Source organism: Camelus bactrianus, chromosome 19 (assembly GCF_048773025.1).
Source record: "Camelus bactrianus isolate YW-2024 breed Bactrian camel chromosome 19, ASM4877302v1, whole genome shotgun sequence".
Taxonomy (NCBI): domain Eukaryota; kingdom Metazoa; phylum Chordata; class Mammalia; order Artiodactyla; family Camelidae; genus Camelus; species Camelus bactrianus.
The window spans coordinates 10,485,069-10,502,346 of NC_133557.1; the positions used below are offsets into that span (position 1 = coordinate 10,485,069).

A 17,278-nucleotide genomic window follows, 5' to 3' on the forward strand; every position below is an offset into this window, starting at 1 on the left:
AAGAAGCTGCCAAGTCTCTTAAGGCTTAGCCTCAGAACTGGCAGAGTCATTTGTACCACATTCTATTGGTTAAAGCAAGTGACATGACTGGCCAGATTCAAAAACAGGAGAAATAGAATCTACCTCCTGATGGGAGAAACAGCATCCTCATGCAGCCCTCTTTGCAACAATGCACCACAGTGGTCCTCACAAGTGGGAATTCAGTTGCCCCCTGCCAAGAGGTAGACTTAGGTAAGAGTCTTGTGACTAGTTTCAGCATAATGCTAAATGCTGCAGCACACAGCAAACGTTCAGTAAGTGCTGATTATTATTATTAACCATTATTATTCTTTTAGCAACTTTTCCTAACAGTTGCAGATAGCACTGACACTGTATCCACTACAGCAATACATGGACCAAATGAATTTTCAGGTGTCTCCCAATTTTAACACCACGACTCTTTGAGTCCTCTTTTCCAGATGCTGGAAACTGAGGATTAGGAAGGTTGAGTGTCTCGTCTCGAGTCACACACTTAGGTAACTAGCACATAGTGAATCCACATCCAAAGACGTCTCCCTCCACTAAATCTGCTGCTTTTCCTTCCTTCATTTAATAAATAGTGTATTGTATTGGGCACCTACTATATGCCCACAGGAGTATACATAAGTGTATAATGATAATTATTTATTGAATAATATATGCCACATCATGTTATTGGATCCTCATTATAAATCTATGATGATTTTAGAATAACCCCCACACCACTTCACAGAAGAGAATAAGGCAGAGCGAGGTTAAATAAAAGACAGGATCCTACCCACATAGGGATTATAGTCTATTGGAGAGGATATAAGATAGTCAAGCAAATAATTAAATATATAATTACAAATTATTCTGCTAATGTAGCTCTGGTACCGATCCCACTTAGCCAGGTCCAGGGCCTCAGGTAACCCTGGCAACGGGTCTTCTGCCAATAGTAAAGATGGAACCCACAGAACAAGCGCGTTTACGCATACCGCCAATACCCACAATACACTGGCAGGATGGGGAGGAGCAGTTTCTGCCAGGAGTTAAGATGGCTTCCATAGTTACACCATCCTCTCTTTTCACCTAATCAGCGACCTAATTGCCCGGAGCAGGCTACACGGCCAAGTGCTAAGTCTTCCTTTCCCCTCCACTCACTGCAACCACAGAGTGACTGAAACCCAGCAGCGCCTCGCGGAGTAAACTCCGTAACCAAGGAAACACCACTTCCGCTGACGTCATTACGGCGACACGTGGATCCAAGATGGCGGCGGCGATGGTGAGTGAAGGAGACTCTGGGAGCCGGAGATGGAGCAGGGGCCCGCCAGGGGATCCCAGGACCTTCCGGCGCCCCATGCCTGGCCCGAGCCACCTCCGGGACCCTTAGCTCAGCCCTGAGGGACATCCCTGACTGGGATTATCTCCCCCAAACTACCCCTCCCCGGCATTTGCCCCACATTCAGGCTTGTCAAGGCCCGAGTTTTGGGGGAGGCACTGGGTCGGAGGAAAGGTCTCGGCTACCGCCCCCGCCGTTTCCTATTCTGGCCTTGGTCTCCGCCTCCCGTGACCCCGATTTTCCAGTTTTCACTTTCCAGCCCTAACCCCTCTGAAGAGCTCCCCGTTATTCCCCGCTTCGCTCCTCCTTCTCACGTCCAGACCCTGCTCTCTCCGCCTCCCCGCCTCCCCACTATCCTGACCAGTCCGCAGATGCGGCTTCACTTCTGTCCAGTCTCCCAACCCAAACCCTGTGTCAGATCCTTTACAGAACACTGTCCTCACCTCTTCCCTCAATTGTTTCCACTGCTCACCTGTCTTGACTTCCAGTATCCCGAAGCATGCCCTTACCCACCTATCTTCCATGCCCAGACCCTTCCTTAACCATTTCTCCTGTCTTCTCTCAGCTCCCCTTTTCTCTCCTGGGGAGCTTTTATCCCCCTGATTCTCAAACTGCATAAGACTCGGGTGTGTGTGGTAAGGCATGTTAAAAATGCATTTTCCTAAGATTCTAATTCCGTAGGGCTAGATTATGCTCAGGAATCTGAACTTTTTATAAGCACTTTGGTGGTTATGATGGAGGTGGTTTGTGAACTGCATTTGGAAAAACACTATACCAGCCCCTTCGGGAGCCCTCCCTTTCCCATGCCCATCCAGGGCCACGCAGTTCGTTAGAATGAAGCCTGTGTGTGGTAAGTTGTGCCTGGAAAGTGGGTCAGAACTTTCTGGCTCCTGGTACAGAACCAGGAAGTAGATCTATGTAGGACTGGCCCTTCTACCAGAAGTTCAGCTCACATTCTGCTTGTCAAGAGACCAGAACCAAAATTGAAGTCGCTTAGTACAGAGTGATTTTCTAGGTCTTTATGTATGTTGCTTCCTCAGCAGATAATATCATCCTAGGAGTGCATGCAGAGGACTTGACAAGTTGCTTTGCATTTAGCAAAGGAAGGTTCTTGTTTAAATTCTTTAGTGTTGGTTTTCGCCAAACAAGTGTAGGTTACTGGTTGATAACAAGTTTCCCTCCTTTTGTTAAACCAACTTTTTGATTAAATTATCCTTTTTGTTTAATGAGGGAGTCCTTGTTTAGAACCTTAGCAGTCAGGTAAAAGACTTCACAGCCTCGCTTGATTTCTGTAGTCTCAGGCTTCAATCTGAACCATGAGTGGGGAAAATCCCAAAAGTGGTATGTTGAAACCCATTATTTTTCTGGACCACATTCAGAACAAGGATGGCATAAGAACTTAACAGGAAAAGTCACACCCTCTTTTGCCATAGGGAAACAGTTCAGTAAAGTAGCATTTATAGCATTGCACTGGGAAATTCCTGCCCTGTTCAGAGGTTTTTAAGAGTAAGTTAATGATACGTATTTCTGGTACACATTTATTTAATCAACAAATATTTGAGTGCATGCTTTATGTCAAGACCTAGGGATGTACTGGTGAATCAAAGGGTCAAGGTCCCTGCCCTTGTGGAGCTTTTCTCGTCTGGGGAGACAGGCAGCGAGAAGGTAAACAAATACATGAATAAGGTATCCGTCAGATAGTGCTAAGTCTGAGATGGCAGCAAAGTGAAATGATCATGATTTGGGGTGATGGGGTGATGCAACTGCTTTGAATTAAGTGATCAGAGATATCTCAAAGAAAGTGACATGAGTTGAGGCCTAATTGATAAGAAGGAACCATCAATGCAAAGAGTTCCAGGCAAAGGAGATGGCAAGTATAGAGGACCAAGGTGGGAAAGAGTATGTTTGAGGAACACAGAAGGCTGGAGGGGCTGAAGCATGATGAAGGTGGTGGGCAGGGAATGATACAAGATGAAACTGGAAGGAAGCAGGAGAAGCTGTGTTTCTAGACACAAGCTTATAATTGCAGTGAATCGTAGGCTACAGTTTGTAGTCTGTGGAGTGCATTTTGAAAGACTGTTCTGTTAGGGTGCTTCCCCTCCCCACCATCTCCAGAACATACTTTTTTTTTTTCCAGAACATACATTAAGGGAGCCGACTTGTTCTCAGTGGAAAGGAGTTTGGATTTTATTCTAAGTACAGTGGAAAGCATAGTGATTTAGTGTTTGTCATGTCTCCTGGGAGTATTGTCCTGTGCTTTCATGGTGGATACAGTAACTGACTTCAGGAAAGTGGCAGTGTAATGTATACAGTGACCCACAGAGGCCAATTTAGAAGGTGCATATGAGAAACTTCATATTAGGTGCAATAGTGAAAAGGCATGGAAGCACATTTATGACGGGGATATGTGCGACAGGCAGAGTGGGTCACAGATAGACTTGAGTATTGTTTGTGTTAAGCACTTTATTATACAGAAGTCAGAACTGTCCCCATACCATCATACACGTAGGTTATTTTGCAACTGTTGGGGTTGGAGGTGTGGATCTGTTTGGGGGTATCTGGGTTTCTGAGGCAAGTCATACAGCCAAAGAGGAACTAAGCTAGAAGATTCAGTGACCGTGGGAACACGCTGGATTTTGGTTTGTTCTCGTGTTTTGAAAGTTAGGGTTGTGAGTGTAAGTTTCATGTGGTATTTAGGGTTTTTACTTCCCTCCCTTTCCTTAGTGAATGGTTCTTCTTCAGGGGTTAGCTGACACCTCCCAGGTATGTGTTAGCACAGTGGGTGTTTCCTGAACCTGCAGGGTGAGACTTTCCCCAGGACCAGAGTGGATGGCTGGTATAAACTGAAGTTATCTCTAATTTTCCTGCCTTCCTGGATTTAGATGACTCTGTAAAGTACAGGATCCTGAGTGGATCTGGCTGGATGTGAGGTGAGAAACAGGCTCAAATCTCACTCTTTATGGAACTGTTGAGCATATGGAATATGCTTTAGGGAATATTATTTTGGTGGAGCTTGAGAAATGACCACTGAGTGCATTCTCTCAGATATAGCGTTGTTCATACTGTTTCGGGTTCTTTTCTATTTTTATTGGATTATAATTCACATACCATAAAATTCACCCTTAAAAAAATTCAGTGGTTTTTAGTATATTCACAAAGTTGTGCAACCTTCATGCTATCTACTTCTAAAACATTTTCACCACCCAAAAAAAACTTATTAACAGTCACTTCCCACTCCACCCCACACCCCCCAGTCCCTGGCAACCACTAGTTTAGTTTGTCTGTATAGATTTTTCTGTTCTGGACATTTCATATAAATGGAATCATATAATATTTAGTGTTTTGTATCTGACTTTTTTTTTACGTGGTGTAATGTTTTTAAAGTGCATCCATGTTGTAGCATGTATCAGCACTTCATTCCTTTTTATGGTCAAATAATATTCCATTGTATGGATAGACCTTATTTTGTTTATCCTTTCATCCGTTGATGGACTTTGGGATTGTTTCCACTTTTTGACTGTTACAAATAATGTCGCTGTGAACATTTGTGTGCAAGTTGTTGCATAAACATATGTTTTCAGTTCTCTTGGGTGTACACCTAGGAGGGGAATTGCTGGCTCGGTTCTCACTGCTTTGAGGTTATTTGTGTTTGATCCAGTACAGAGGCAGGGGAATGGCCTGAATGACCCCAAGCTTCCTTTGAACAGATGGAAGCAGTACCAGGCAGCCCCCCGGCCTAGTCAGAAGTACAGGAGCTGTCTTTAGTGGTGGAATCTGGATCACAGAAGCCTGGGACAGGAGGCAGGAGGCCTGGACTCTGTGACCAATCCTGCAATCCTGTATATGACAAGTTGCTGTATCCCTTGGGTGTCTCCTGGGGATGGGCATTGGCCCGCTGAGGAAGAAGCACTGGAGCAGGAGTCAGCAGCCTGGGCTTAGTCCCAACACTTCCATGGATCCACCGAGTGGCCTGGGCCAAATTCCTTTAGTTTTATTGGTCTGTTTCCACATATGTCATATGTGAAATTAATGTTTGAACTTGCTGATTTCTAAATTCCAGGTTGAAGATTTTATGGTTTAAAATACTTGCATTTAAGGTGACTTTTGCTAATACGCCTTTAAATCAGATTGATTTTGATTTCTCTCATGATTGTAGCCCCTGCGGCCTTTCCAAGCTGGTCTCTGTTGGTTGTGTTGTCTGTCTGATCTCTCTAGTTGCTCCACCTGGCGTGTATTCTGCAGGAGCCAGTGTCCTTGGAGCTGGGGTGCCTATACCAGGCCTTGGTACAAATGTGTTTCTCTGAGGAATCCCTTTAAAGGAGTCCCCTTAATCCCCCCAGGAAGAACAGAGGAGGCAGAGACAGCATTATTGCCTCTTGGTTTCTCTTTTACAACTTGGACAAAAGTCACCCTTTGATCTCAGCATTAAAGAAGCAGATCACAGAATGTTGGAGAAGGCTGAGTTTTGATCTCTGGGCACCAACAGGAAGGTGGGAAGGACCCAGGATGAACAGGGCCGTCTGGCCACAGACGAATGATAGGAGCCACCTAACCCCCCAAACCTGCTTTGATCCCTGAGCCATTTGCTGGCACTAGTATTTCCCAAATGGCGCGCAGTTGAGGACACCCACGACTTCTCAATTCTATCTCATTTCTCTTCATTGCTTCCTTTGCTGCCTCCTATCATGATTTCTCACCTATGCCTGAGCATTAAACTGACAGACCTTCCAGGGTTTGAAATCTGAAGGTTTTGTATTCAGAGGGTATGCTGCTGCTACAAGGAGTTCTTAAAAAACAAAAATCAGATCACAGATTGGAGCTCAATTCTTAAGCCAATTTAGAAGGAAGTCTGGGTTGCCTGTCAAGTCTCTTATCATCTTTGGGCCTCAGTTTCTACTTGAAGTAGATCAGATGCTATAAATTGGCAATTTATGGACCACATCTTCATGTGGACTTGATTGGCAAGGGGCAGGGGTTGTTGGCAGGCACAGGACTTTAAATTTGTTTCTAATTAGTTGCCAGTATTTAATAATTGGGAGATTTCACATGATAAAAATTCTAGATTTTCATTTTCTCTTTGAAAATTTGGTCCCAAATTCCCCAGCACGAGCATTCCTTAGGCAGGGCCCAGTTCTTCATTCTCTCTTCCACTCCCTCTTGTCTTATTCCTTGGCAGCTTCATCATTTATGCCGTCTGCATGGCCTCTCTAGGTGGCTGAATTTGCAACCCCTGAATAAGGTAATCTCTTTGTAAACTTTTTCCTACCTTGATATTCTGATTCAAAAGCTGTTAAAGGTTTGTGGCAATCCTTTGTGTTACCTAACTTTGAGGGAAATTTTTCTACTCACATGATTCATTTCAGGTGATAAACCATATGCCCACCCATTATTCCATCTAATCCTTAAAAAAGCCAATTTACAGAGGAAAACACTAAGGCTTGGTTTAAAGACTTGGGCTAGAATCTGACACTGATTTTATGACTCTGGGCAAACTATTTGCTTCTTTAAACCTGTAACTTATTATTTTTTAATCTTTTTTTTTTAAATTATGATAACATTTACATAAAATAGTTACAATGATAAATTTGATGTTAAGTGTCCTGTGGCATTAAACACATTGACATTGTGCAGCCATCATCATCACTTTCAGACCTTTTTCATCTGAATTGGTTTCTTTATTTTTAAAATGAGGATGATACTCTCCTCAAAGGATTGTTGTGATAATTAAATGAAATATGAGATGAAGTGCCAACACAAAGAGAGCTCTCTGTAACTTTTCTACTCCAAGATCTAAAGTCTTTAGGAGGCACACCATCTAAGTCTGTTGCTTGGGCTAACTGAGAGTCCTTTTATAAATACCCAAGGGGGAGAGGGAAAGTCAGTGCATTTTTATGGTTTTATTTCTGTACTTTCTGGCTTCAAGGTTTAGGTCTGGTTGTCTGTTGCTTGGTGGGTAATTATTAGCTTGACCTGGACTTCCAGAGACTGTTGCAGGTTTTTCCCTACCCCTAAAGAGCAGTTTTGAGTCTTTTTATGTATCTCTGCTCAAAAGCTACTCTGTCTATGGGCTCTGAAATAAAGGCTACATTTTCTGTCTCCTGTAGCTAATTTGGTTCTGTTTTGCTGAGTTCTTTAGCTCTGTGGGGGCTGCTCAGTAAGTAGTCTTTAGCTGTCATTAGCCATCCTTCATGTGTGGTTGAATTCTTAGGGAGCTTTAACTGACTGGGTAATTGATTTCAGTTAACTGTTGGCAAACTCTGCCCCAAAGCCTTTTTCTTTTTCTTTGTTCTCCCCCCCCCCCTTAATCTGGGAAGCAGTTACTGAGTGATCTTAAAATGGTGACTGTATCTTTGAAAAGGAAAAAGAAGAATCTAGCTTATGTTAAGGGAAAGTGCTGCCTTTGCAGCAGGAAGGGCATGGAATAGGAACAGAAGGGCTGTTCAGATTGGCCAGGCTGTATCACTCAGTAGGGAAAGAAGACTGCAAGGCAGAGGGCTTCAGAAAAGAAAAGGTTAAACTTCTGGCCACAGAGAAATGTGAGTGAATGAAATAATTTTCAGTTCTCAGGGGAAACTTCCTATGTTCTTTGGAAGAAGTTAATTGTCCATACCTTTCAAACTGGGTAGGGCAAATTTGGGGGTTTAGTTCTAGTAGTCCTTAATTGGGCTGTTGTTTGGGATACGTTTTTCTCCATGCCCAGCCCCAAGAATAAAATAGATACTCAGGAGGGCAAGACCTTGATTCTTAGGTCACTTGAGCCTTATAACTTTCCAGGTCACCCATATCTTTGCCAGTGATGGGGTATTAGATTACAGCACAAAGGGCTTCTAGATTGCCATCACCTTGTTCCTTGACGTGCTACCTTTGCAGTCTCGCGACTTGGAAACCAAAGAAAGCAAAATAACGTTGAATGGACTGGTTCACCTCTCTTAGGACTCCCACCTCTTTCATGGCTCTGAATGTGCAACAAATGTTTGCTAAATACTTAATTGGCTTTTCAGACTGAACCTCCCATGAGAGGTCCTGTGGTGATCAATTAAAAATTAAAGGAAAATCTAAAGGAATTTCTCAAGAAGCAGGTACTTTGCTAATCCCTAACATCCTTACAGAAATGAACCGTATGTCAAATATCCTCCATCAGGCCGTCAGGGCTGCAGAGGTAATGAAGTCAAATAATCACAAAAAGTTGGAATGGGATCCTGTACAGGGTTTTATCAGTGGCTGTGAACTTCTAGGTCCTTGTTCCTCTTAGAATCATATGTCAGATTGTACATTCTGGAGCTTTTTTTTTTTTTTTTTTCCTGGGAGTAGGATCTGTACCTTTTACAAGATTCTCAGAGGGACTTACAACACCTTCCCTGAGACTAAAAATTACTCATCTGGTCTGGTTACCCACACCCTTGGCCTCAGAATCTCCTTTGCATCATTTTTATCTTACAGCTCCCATTTTCTGCACATCGTCAGGGAAACACACCCAAGTACTTTCAGAGGGAGCCCATTTCCTCCTCCTCCTCCTTAAAATGTAAATGTATTTATTTTGAATATGGGTAATCTATATTTATGGAAAAAGGAATAAAAGCTATAAATGAAAAGAAAATCACTCAGCTACCCCAATCCATTCATCAAGTATAGACTTTGATTTTTTTAAAAAAATATTCCTCCAGAACATTTTTATGCACACAAAAATGTGTATTTTAAAAAACCTTTATTATATACATTTTTCAACATACATGAAAGTAGAAGAAATAGTATAAAGAACCCCATAACCCATCACCCAACTTTAACAGTTACTATTATATTGCCAAACTTGTTTCATCTATACCTCCCCCTAGCTGGTTTTTTTTCTTCAGGTTTATGAAGGTATCATTTAACACCATAAAATTATCCATTTTATCTTCTGGCGCTGGGGGTCAGCCCAATATTACCAAGTTGATTATTACCAAAAATATTTATATATATGTCCATTTTAAGTGTTCAGTTTAGTCATTTTTAGTATAGTCTCGTACAGCCATCATCACAATGACAAAGTGTTAAACATTTCTATCACCCAGCAAATTCCCTTCAATCAAGGATTGGCACTTGAAGTTTAATAATCCTTGTTTTCACAACCAGCCAACTACTGATCTGCTTCTTTTTTTTTTTAATTGAAGTATGATCGGTTTACAATGTGTTAATTTCTGGTGTACAGCATAGTGAATCAGTTATACATATATATTTCTTTTCACATTCTTTTTTATTATAGGCTATTACAAGATATAGTTCCCTATGCTGTACAGCGAGACCTTGCTGTTTGTGTTCTATCTGCTTTCTGTTTGCATAGATTTGCCTTTTCTGGGCATTTCATGTAAGTGAACTCATACAATATATAGACGTTTTGCATCTGGCTTCTGCTTAGCATAATGTTTTTGGGGTTCATCCATGTTGTAACATGAATTGGTAGCTCACTCCTTTTTATCACTGAATAGTATTCCATTGTATGGCTATACTACATTTTGTTTATCCATTCACCAGTTGATGGGTGTTTGGATTGTTTCTAATATTGGACTATTATGATAAAAATTGTTAGGAACATTCATGTTCAAGTCTTTATATGCACTTACATTTCCTTTTCTCTTGGGTAAATGCCTAGGATTGGAATTGCTGGATAGTATGGTAAGTTTATGTTTAACTATTTAAAGATACTGCCTAACTTTCCAAAGTGATTCTACCATTTTACATTCCTGCTAGTATATGTGGGTTCCAGTTTTTACACATCTTTGTCCATACTTACTATTGCCTGTGTTTTTGAGATTAGCCTTTCTAGTCAGTGTGTGTGGTGATACCTTATTGTGGTTTTGGCTTGTATTTCCCTAATGACAGATGATAGTGAACATCTTTTCATGTGCTCGTTAGCCAGTCATATAGCTTTGGTGAAATACCTATACAAATCTTTGCCCGTTTTTTAATCAGGTTATTTGTTGTCTTTAAATTCTAAGAGTTTTGTAAAATATGTATTCTATACAAGCCCCCTATCAGGTGATTTACAAAGATTTTTCTCCTAATCTGTTGTCTGCTTTTGATTTTCTTTTTCTTTCTCCCTTAACAGAGGCACTGGGGATTGAACCCAGGACCTTGTGCACACCAAGCATGTACTCTACCACTGAGCTATACGCACCCCCTCATTTTTCATTTTCTTAATGATATCTTTTGATGTGTGAAAGTTTTAAATTTTGATGAAATCCGATTTATTGATTTTTTTAATATTGATTGTGCTTTTGGTGTTGTGATTCAAGACATTTTTGCTTAACCCAAGGTCACAAAGATTTTCTCCTAGCTTTTATTCTAGAAGTTTTCATTTTAGCTTTTCTATTTGGGTCTGTGAACCATTTTGAGTTAATTTTTGTGTATGGTGTGAGATTCCTTTTGCATATGGCTACCGAATTGTCCAAGCACCATTTGTTGAAAAGTCCATTATTTCCCTACTGAATTGCCTTGGCAATTTTGTTGGAAGTCAATTTACTGTAAATGTAAAGATTTATTTCTAGACTTTAAATTCTGTTCCATTGGTCTTTATGCTAATCCCTACCACGCTGTCTTGATTGCTGTAGTTTTATAACAGCTTAGAAATTGGGTAATATAGATCCTCTAATTTTGTTCTTTTTTTTTTTTTTTAACATTGTTTTGGATATTCTGGGTTCTTTGTATTTCCTGATAAATTTTAGGGTCAACTCATCAGTTTCAGCAAAAAAGCCTGCTAGGATTTTGACAGAGATTGCACTGAATCTATAGATCAAGTTGGGGAGAATTGTCATCCTAACAATACTCAGTTTTCCAATCCATGAACTTGGAATGTCCCCCAAATTATTTAGATCTTTCATTTCTTTCAGCAGTGTTTTGTAATTTTCAGTATACAAATCCTTTTTGAAATTTTATTCCTAAATGTTTTATTCTTTTTGAAGTTACTGTAAATGGAACTAGTTTCTTTAATTTTATTTTTGGGTTGTTTGTTGCTAGTATGTAGAAATACAATTAATTTTTAAATATTAATCTTGTAGGCTATGACCTTGGTCAACTTGTTTATTCGTTCTAGTAGTTGTTTTGTGTATTCCTTGGAGTTGTCTAGGTACAAGATATGTGATCTGCAAATGAGAGCACTTTTCTTTCTTTTCAAGCTGGATAATTTTAATTAATTAATTATTAGCTTTAGTGCACATTGTTTGCATGCATAGCACAGTGTTGAATAGAAATGGCAAAAGTGGACATCCTTGCCTTGTTCCTCATCTTAGGGGGAAGCATTCAGTCTTTCATCATCAAGTATGATGTTGGCTGTGGGTTTTTCAAAGTTGCCATTTATCTGATTGAGGAAGTTCTTTTTTATTCTTAGTTTGTTGAGTTTTTATCATGAATGTGTATTGGAATTTGTCAAGTGCATGTTCTACATCAATTGTGATGGTTATATAGTTTTTGTCCTTTATTTTATTTATATGGTGTATGACATTATCTGATTTTCAGATATTAAGCTAACCTTGCATTTCTGGGCTAAACCCCACTTGGTCATGATGTATAAACCTTTTTATATGTTGCTGGATTCAATTTGCTACTATTTTGTTAAGGATTTTTCTGTCTGTGTTCCTGAGGCATATTTGTCTGTAGTCTCCTTTTCTTGTGATATATTTGGCTTTGATACATGCTTTTTAAAAATTTATTTAGACTTACGAAATTTTGCTGTACATCACTACTGTGCATCTTACTTTTTTTGTACTTAATAACTTACTTAGCAGGGGAGGGTATAGCTCAAGTGGTAGAGTGCATGCCTAGCATGTGCAAGATCTTGGGTTCAGTTCCCAGTGCTCCTTTAAAAAAAATAAACCTAATTACCCCACCCCCCAAAATAATAACTTACGTTAGCAGTCTTTCAATAATAATTCTACCTCCCATTTAAGTATATATTGTGCTGAATTGCCCTCCCCCTAATTTGCCTATATCTAGTGTATTCAGATTTTTTAAAGCTTTGTGACTCTAATGGATAAAAAAGATGTTATTTTATTTGCATTTTTTAAGTTATGAATTATGTTGTGCATCTTTTTGTGTCTGACCATTTGAATCTTTTTCTTTTTAACTGCCCATTTTTATTCTTTTAGGTTATTTGTCCTTTATTGATTTGTAAGAGTTCTTGGTATTTTGAAGAAATTACTCCTTTGTCAGAAATGTAGGAAATATTTTTACTAAATGACAATTTTACTAAAATTGTCATTTCCTTTTTCTATAGTATGTATTTTTTCATATTCTTCCTTCTTTCTGTGTATTACTTTTCTGTATAGATTCTAGATTTTGTTTGATTCTTAGAAAACTTTCCATGTCAAGATTGTTTAACAATATATCTATGTTTTCTTCTAATATTTCTGTTTCAATTTGCATATTTGAAAGTCTTTTCTGTCTTCTCCAGTACCAAACAGTTTGGATAGCTCTGTATTTTAATATTCAGTAGAGCTAGTCTGCCTTTATTATTTTTCTTTTCAAAATAATTCTGAAGTAAAGGATGAATATGAAACTGACTAGAATGATTTGCTTATTGGTAGAAAAGCATTGAATTGGGGGAGGGACAAGGAAGACAAAGTTCAGAGAGGAAAAGAATTGGAGAGGGAGGGTAAAGGAGATGAAAAGCAATTAGTCTGTGGCAGCATAGTTCTCTGGACGCCTCTAATCATGTCCTAAAATTATGCCTGAGCATGGCTCCACCATGGTGACAACTTCTGATCACTCAGGTCTGCCAGGTTTGGTGCAGCTGGACTTTCTTCACTCTGCAGATAACCACATCACTTCCCTTCCCTGGGGTCCTGGATTACTTGAGCCCTGAGATTCTTCAAAAAAATGTCTTCATGGAATCCACCTCTGGGTAGAACCTTGCCTTGTTTTGTTCTACCTTTAGGTTTCTTGAGTTGATGGAATGGCCCATATTTTCAAGGTAATCATGAATTTCCTGAGTTTCATGAGAGGTCATAAGGCTTATGGTTCACTCTCCTCACTGGGGTAGGGATATCGTCTTTCACCTCCTTCCCTGAGCACCTGCCTCTCTCTGATTCACTCTTGGTGATGGCCTTTTCCTTAGATGGATAGCTCTTTTGTTGGATGTTTCCTTGGATTGAGCCTGCATCTCCCTCCCTGCCATGTACTCATTGGTCCTGCCTTCCATGCAGCCCCGGACAAGGCCACCCTGCCTTATCAAGCACCTACTACTTCACTTAATCCTTACCACCATCATCACTCTACCATCCTGCCATGAGCTTAGTATTATTTCCCTATTTTCTTACTACAAATAAGAAACCTGAGACTCAAAAAGTTTGAAAAACTTGCCCGAAGTCACACAGCTAGGAAGTGGTGGGTCAGGAATTTGAATCCATTCTGTATGGCCCCCCAAAGCCTGTGCTTTTACCACTACACCGGTGGTTCTCAAAATGTGACCCCAAGACCAGACCAGCAATACCCGCATCTCCTAGGAACTTGTCAGAAGAACAAATTCTCAGGCCCTGTTTCAGACCTACTGAAGAGCACTCTGGGGGTTAGACCTAGGAATCTGTTTTTAAAAGCTCTCCTGGTGATTTCCTTGCACACCAAGTTTCAGAACCACTGCCTACCATTCTGCTTCCCCTCCTGGCTGCTGCTTCTCTTCACATCAGACCAATAATTTAGAGGTGATTGCATTTATCCTTGTTAGGTGTCAAATCTAGAACTGGACATTACTATGTCTCTGGAGCAGAAATGTGCTGCACACCCACATCCTTCCCCCAAACACACACCTTTCCCCCAAACACACGCACACGCACACGCACACTCACGCACGCATGCATGTGGTAACCAGCATAATCTTAAAACTGCAAGTATGATGTTTTCTTTTCTTCAGTGTCTTCCAGCTGTACTAAGAACAAAGCCCTGACTCCTCATGGTGGCTTTTATGTGATGCATCCCTTACCCATTTTCTAGCTTCCTGTCTACACCCACCTATTTGTACTTGCTACTCACAGGATGGTCCATGAACTAGAAATATCATCACCTGGCAGCTTATTAGAAATACAGAATCTCAGGCCTCACCCTGGACCTGCTGAATCAGACTCTGCATTTTAACAAGGTCTCCAGGTGATCCATATTCATGTTAAAGTTCTAGAAGCACCGGCCTACACATCACCTGCCAAAAACTCCTCTTGGTTGCCCTCAGGCCTTCGTGCCTGTGTTTTGCTTTTTCTGGAATGCTCCCCCCTCTTTCCCTTCAGGCCTTGGAGTAGACTTGAGTTCTTAGATCTGCACCCCACTTCTCCAAGACTGGACTTGTTGGTGCTCCTGTGTACTCCTTAGCCTCTTAACTGATAGGATAAGATACTAAGCCCTCTCTAGCATCTGGGACCTAGTATTGTGATTGGCTGATGACTTGTCTCTGTCCCCCAGAGGGCTGAAAGTGCCTTAAGGGTGTGCATTCTGCGAGGCCAGCACAGTGCCTGACATATTGTAGGTGCTTAGTGTAGTGAAATAATTTCTGTGCTGGTTTGAACATGGGCCTTGAGATCAGACTGCCTGGGTATACATCCTGACTCAGCCAGTGTTATGTCACCTCTCTGAGCCTCAGTTTCCTCATCTCTGAAATGAGAGTAATTAAAGTCTCTACATCATAGGATTGTTGTGAAGATTAATTGGGTTATTGCATGAAAAGAACCTAGAACTGTGCCTGGCACATAATCAGTATGCAGTAAATGCTAGCTGCCGTTGTTATCAGCATCATCATTACATGCTTACCATCTTTTAATGCAACTGTCCTGCCTGAAAAGAGCATACCTGTTCCTCTACAGTATGCTTGGGCAAGTTAAATAATCTCTGGGTCTCAGGTCAGCTGGCAGTCATCTGAGAAATGGTGTCAGAAGTCTCCAGGTAGTTGTAGTTGTGAGAGTGGTGCCAGTCAGTTTGTTAAGTGCTTAGCACAAAGCAGGGACTTGGTAAATGGAAGGAAGGGACTATGTGTCAACAGTGCCTTGTACTTACTTTTAGGTGCTCAGTGACCCTGTGGCTTCTTGTTACTTTTTAGTGTTGTCTTCCACCAGGGTGAGTATTTTCCTCATTGTTATCTTTTTGTTTTTGTGTGTACTTGCTCCACTGGTTTGAGACTTTGGAACAAAAGTGTATGGAAGTGTTTCGGGATTTGCTTTTCATTCTTCTGCAACCTGAGCTCTCAGGGAGACCCTGAGTTCCCCAGGGCAGTGTCTCTCTGCTAAGATTGGAGGATTCTGTTTCAAAAGAACTGGAGTAACTTCTTAGATTTAATTGCTTGATAAACTCAGGAGATTGTAATCCTCTGCCCTGGCTTCAAGTCACATATCAGATAAGGGGGAAAGATCTGGTGTCTGGCTTCCTAGGAGGGGAAGTTTAGAACACATGTATTTTTGATTAGCAAGAAGTAATGATATTAACTGGGCTTTACGTATATGGCCTTTGTTGTATTGCAGTAAGTTCCTTTTATACCTCTTTTTTTTGAGAATTAAATCATGAATGAATGTTGAACTTTGTTAAATGATTTTTCTTTGTCTATTGAAATGATTTTGTAAGTTTTTTATTTCATTTTGTTAATGTTGTGTATCACATTGATTGATTTGCATGTATTGAACCATCCTTGTATCCCAGGGATAAATCCCAGTTGATCTTGGTGTATGGTCCCTTTAATGAGATGTTAAATTCTATTTGCTGGTATTTTGCTGAGGATTTTTACATCTATGTTCATTAAGGATGTTGGCCTATAGTTTTCTGCTGGTATCTTTGTCTGATTTTGGTATCAGGGCAATGCTGGTCTCATAAAATGAATAAATGCTTGTATTTTTGAAAGGACTTAAGGATTGATATTAACTCTTCTTTGAATGTTTATTAGAATTTACCTTTAAATCCTGTGATCCTGGACTTTTCTTTGTTGGGAGGTTTTTAATTACTGATTCAGTATCCTTTTTATCCAATTTGTTGACCTATAATTGTTCACAATAGATTTTATGATCTTTTTATTTTTGAGGCATATTGTAATGTCTTCTCTTTCATTTCTGATTTTATTTATTTGAGTCTTCTCTCTTTTTCTTCTTAGTGTTGCTAAGGGTTTGTCAATTTTATCTTTTCAAAAAACCAACTGAGTTCTATTTTTTTCCTATTTTTAAAATTCTTTTATTTATTTCTGCTCTAATCTTTATTATTTCTTTCCTTCTGCTAACTTGGACTTAGTTCTTTTTCTTGTTCCTTGAGATATAAAGTCAGGTTGTTTGAGATTTGTTTTTAAATGTAGGTGTTTATCACTACAAAATTCCCTCTTAGTACTGCTTTTGTTGCATTCTATAAATTTTGTATTTTTACTTTTTGCTTAAGATACTTTTAAAATTCTCATTCAGTTTCCTCTTTGATCCAAGAGTGTGTTGTTAAGTTTTCATGTATTTGCAGATTTTCCCATTTTCTGCTGTTACTGATTTCTAGTTTCATTCCCTTATGGTCAGGAAGGATACATGGAATGATTTCAGTCTTAAATTTGTTAAGACTTGTTTTGTGACCTAACATGTCTATCCTGGAGAATGTTTCATGTGCATCTGAAAAGAATGTATTCTTCTTCTGTTGGGTTGTAGGTCCATTTGGTCTATAGTATTGTTCAAGTCAGCTGTTTATTGATTTTCTGTCTGAATATTCTATCCATTATTGTAAGTGGGATGTTGAAGTCCCCTACTATATTTTATTGTATTGTAATTTCTCCCTTCAGATCTGTCAATATTTGCTTTATATATTTAGGTACTCTGATGTTGGGTGCATATATAATTGTTATATCTTGCTGTTGAATTTGTCATTATATAATGACCTTCTTTGTCGCTAGGCACAGTTTTGGACTAAAAGTCTGTTTTGTCTAAGTATGGCTATCTCTGCTTTCTTTTGGTTATCATTTACATGGAATATCTT

General features: G+C 39.9%; 1 protein-coding gene across 2 annotated transcripts in view; it reads left to right on the forward strand.

The window, feature by feature from the left end:
• Positions 1-1,141: 1,141 nt before the first annotated feature.
• Positions 1,142-17,278, forward strand: part of TM9SF4 (transmembrane 9 superfamily member 4) — a 50,316-nt gene continuing 34,179 nt past the window's right edge. Inside the window, exon 1 of one of the 2 annotated variants that reach the window (XM_074347117.1) lies at positions 1,142-1,282. In XM_074347117.1, coding sequence (XP_074203218.1) covers positions 1,268-1,282 — 15 coding nt within the window. In that variant the 5' untranslated portion in view covers positions 1,142-1,267. The remainder of the gene's footprint in view (positions 1,283-17,278) is intronic. The other variant, XM_010960879.3, reaches the window with a different exon arrangement.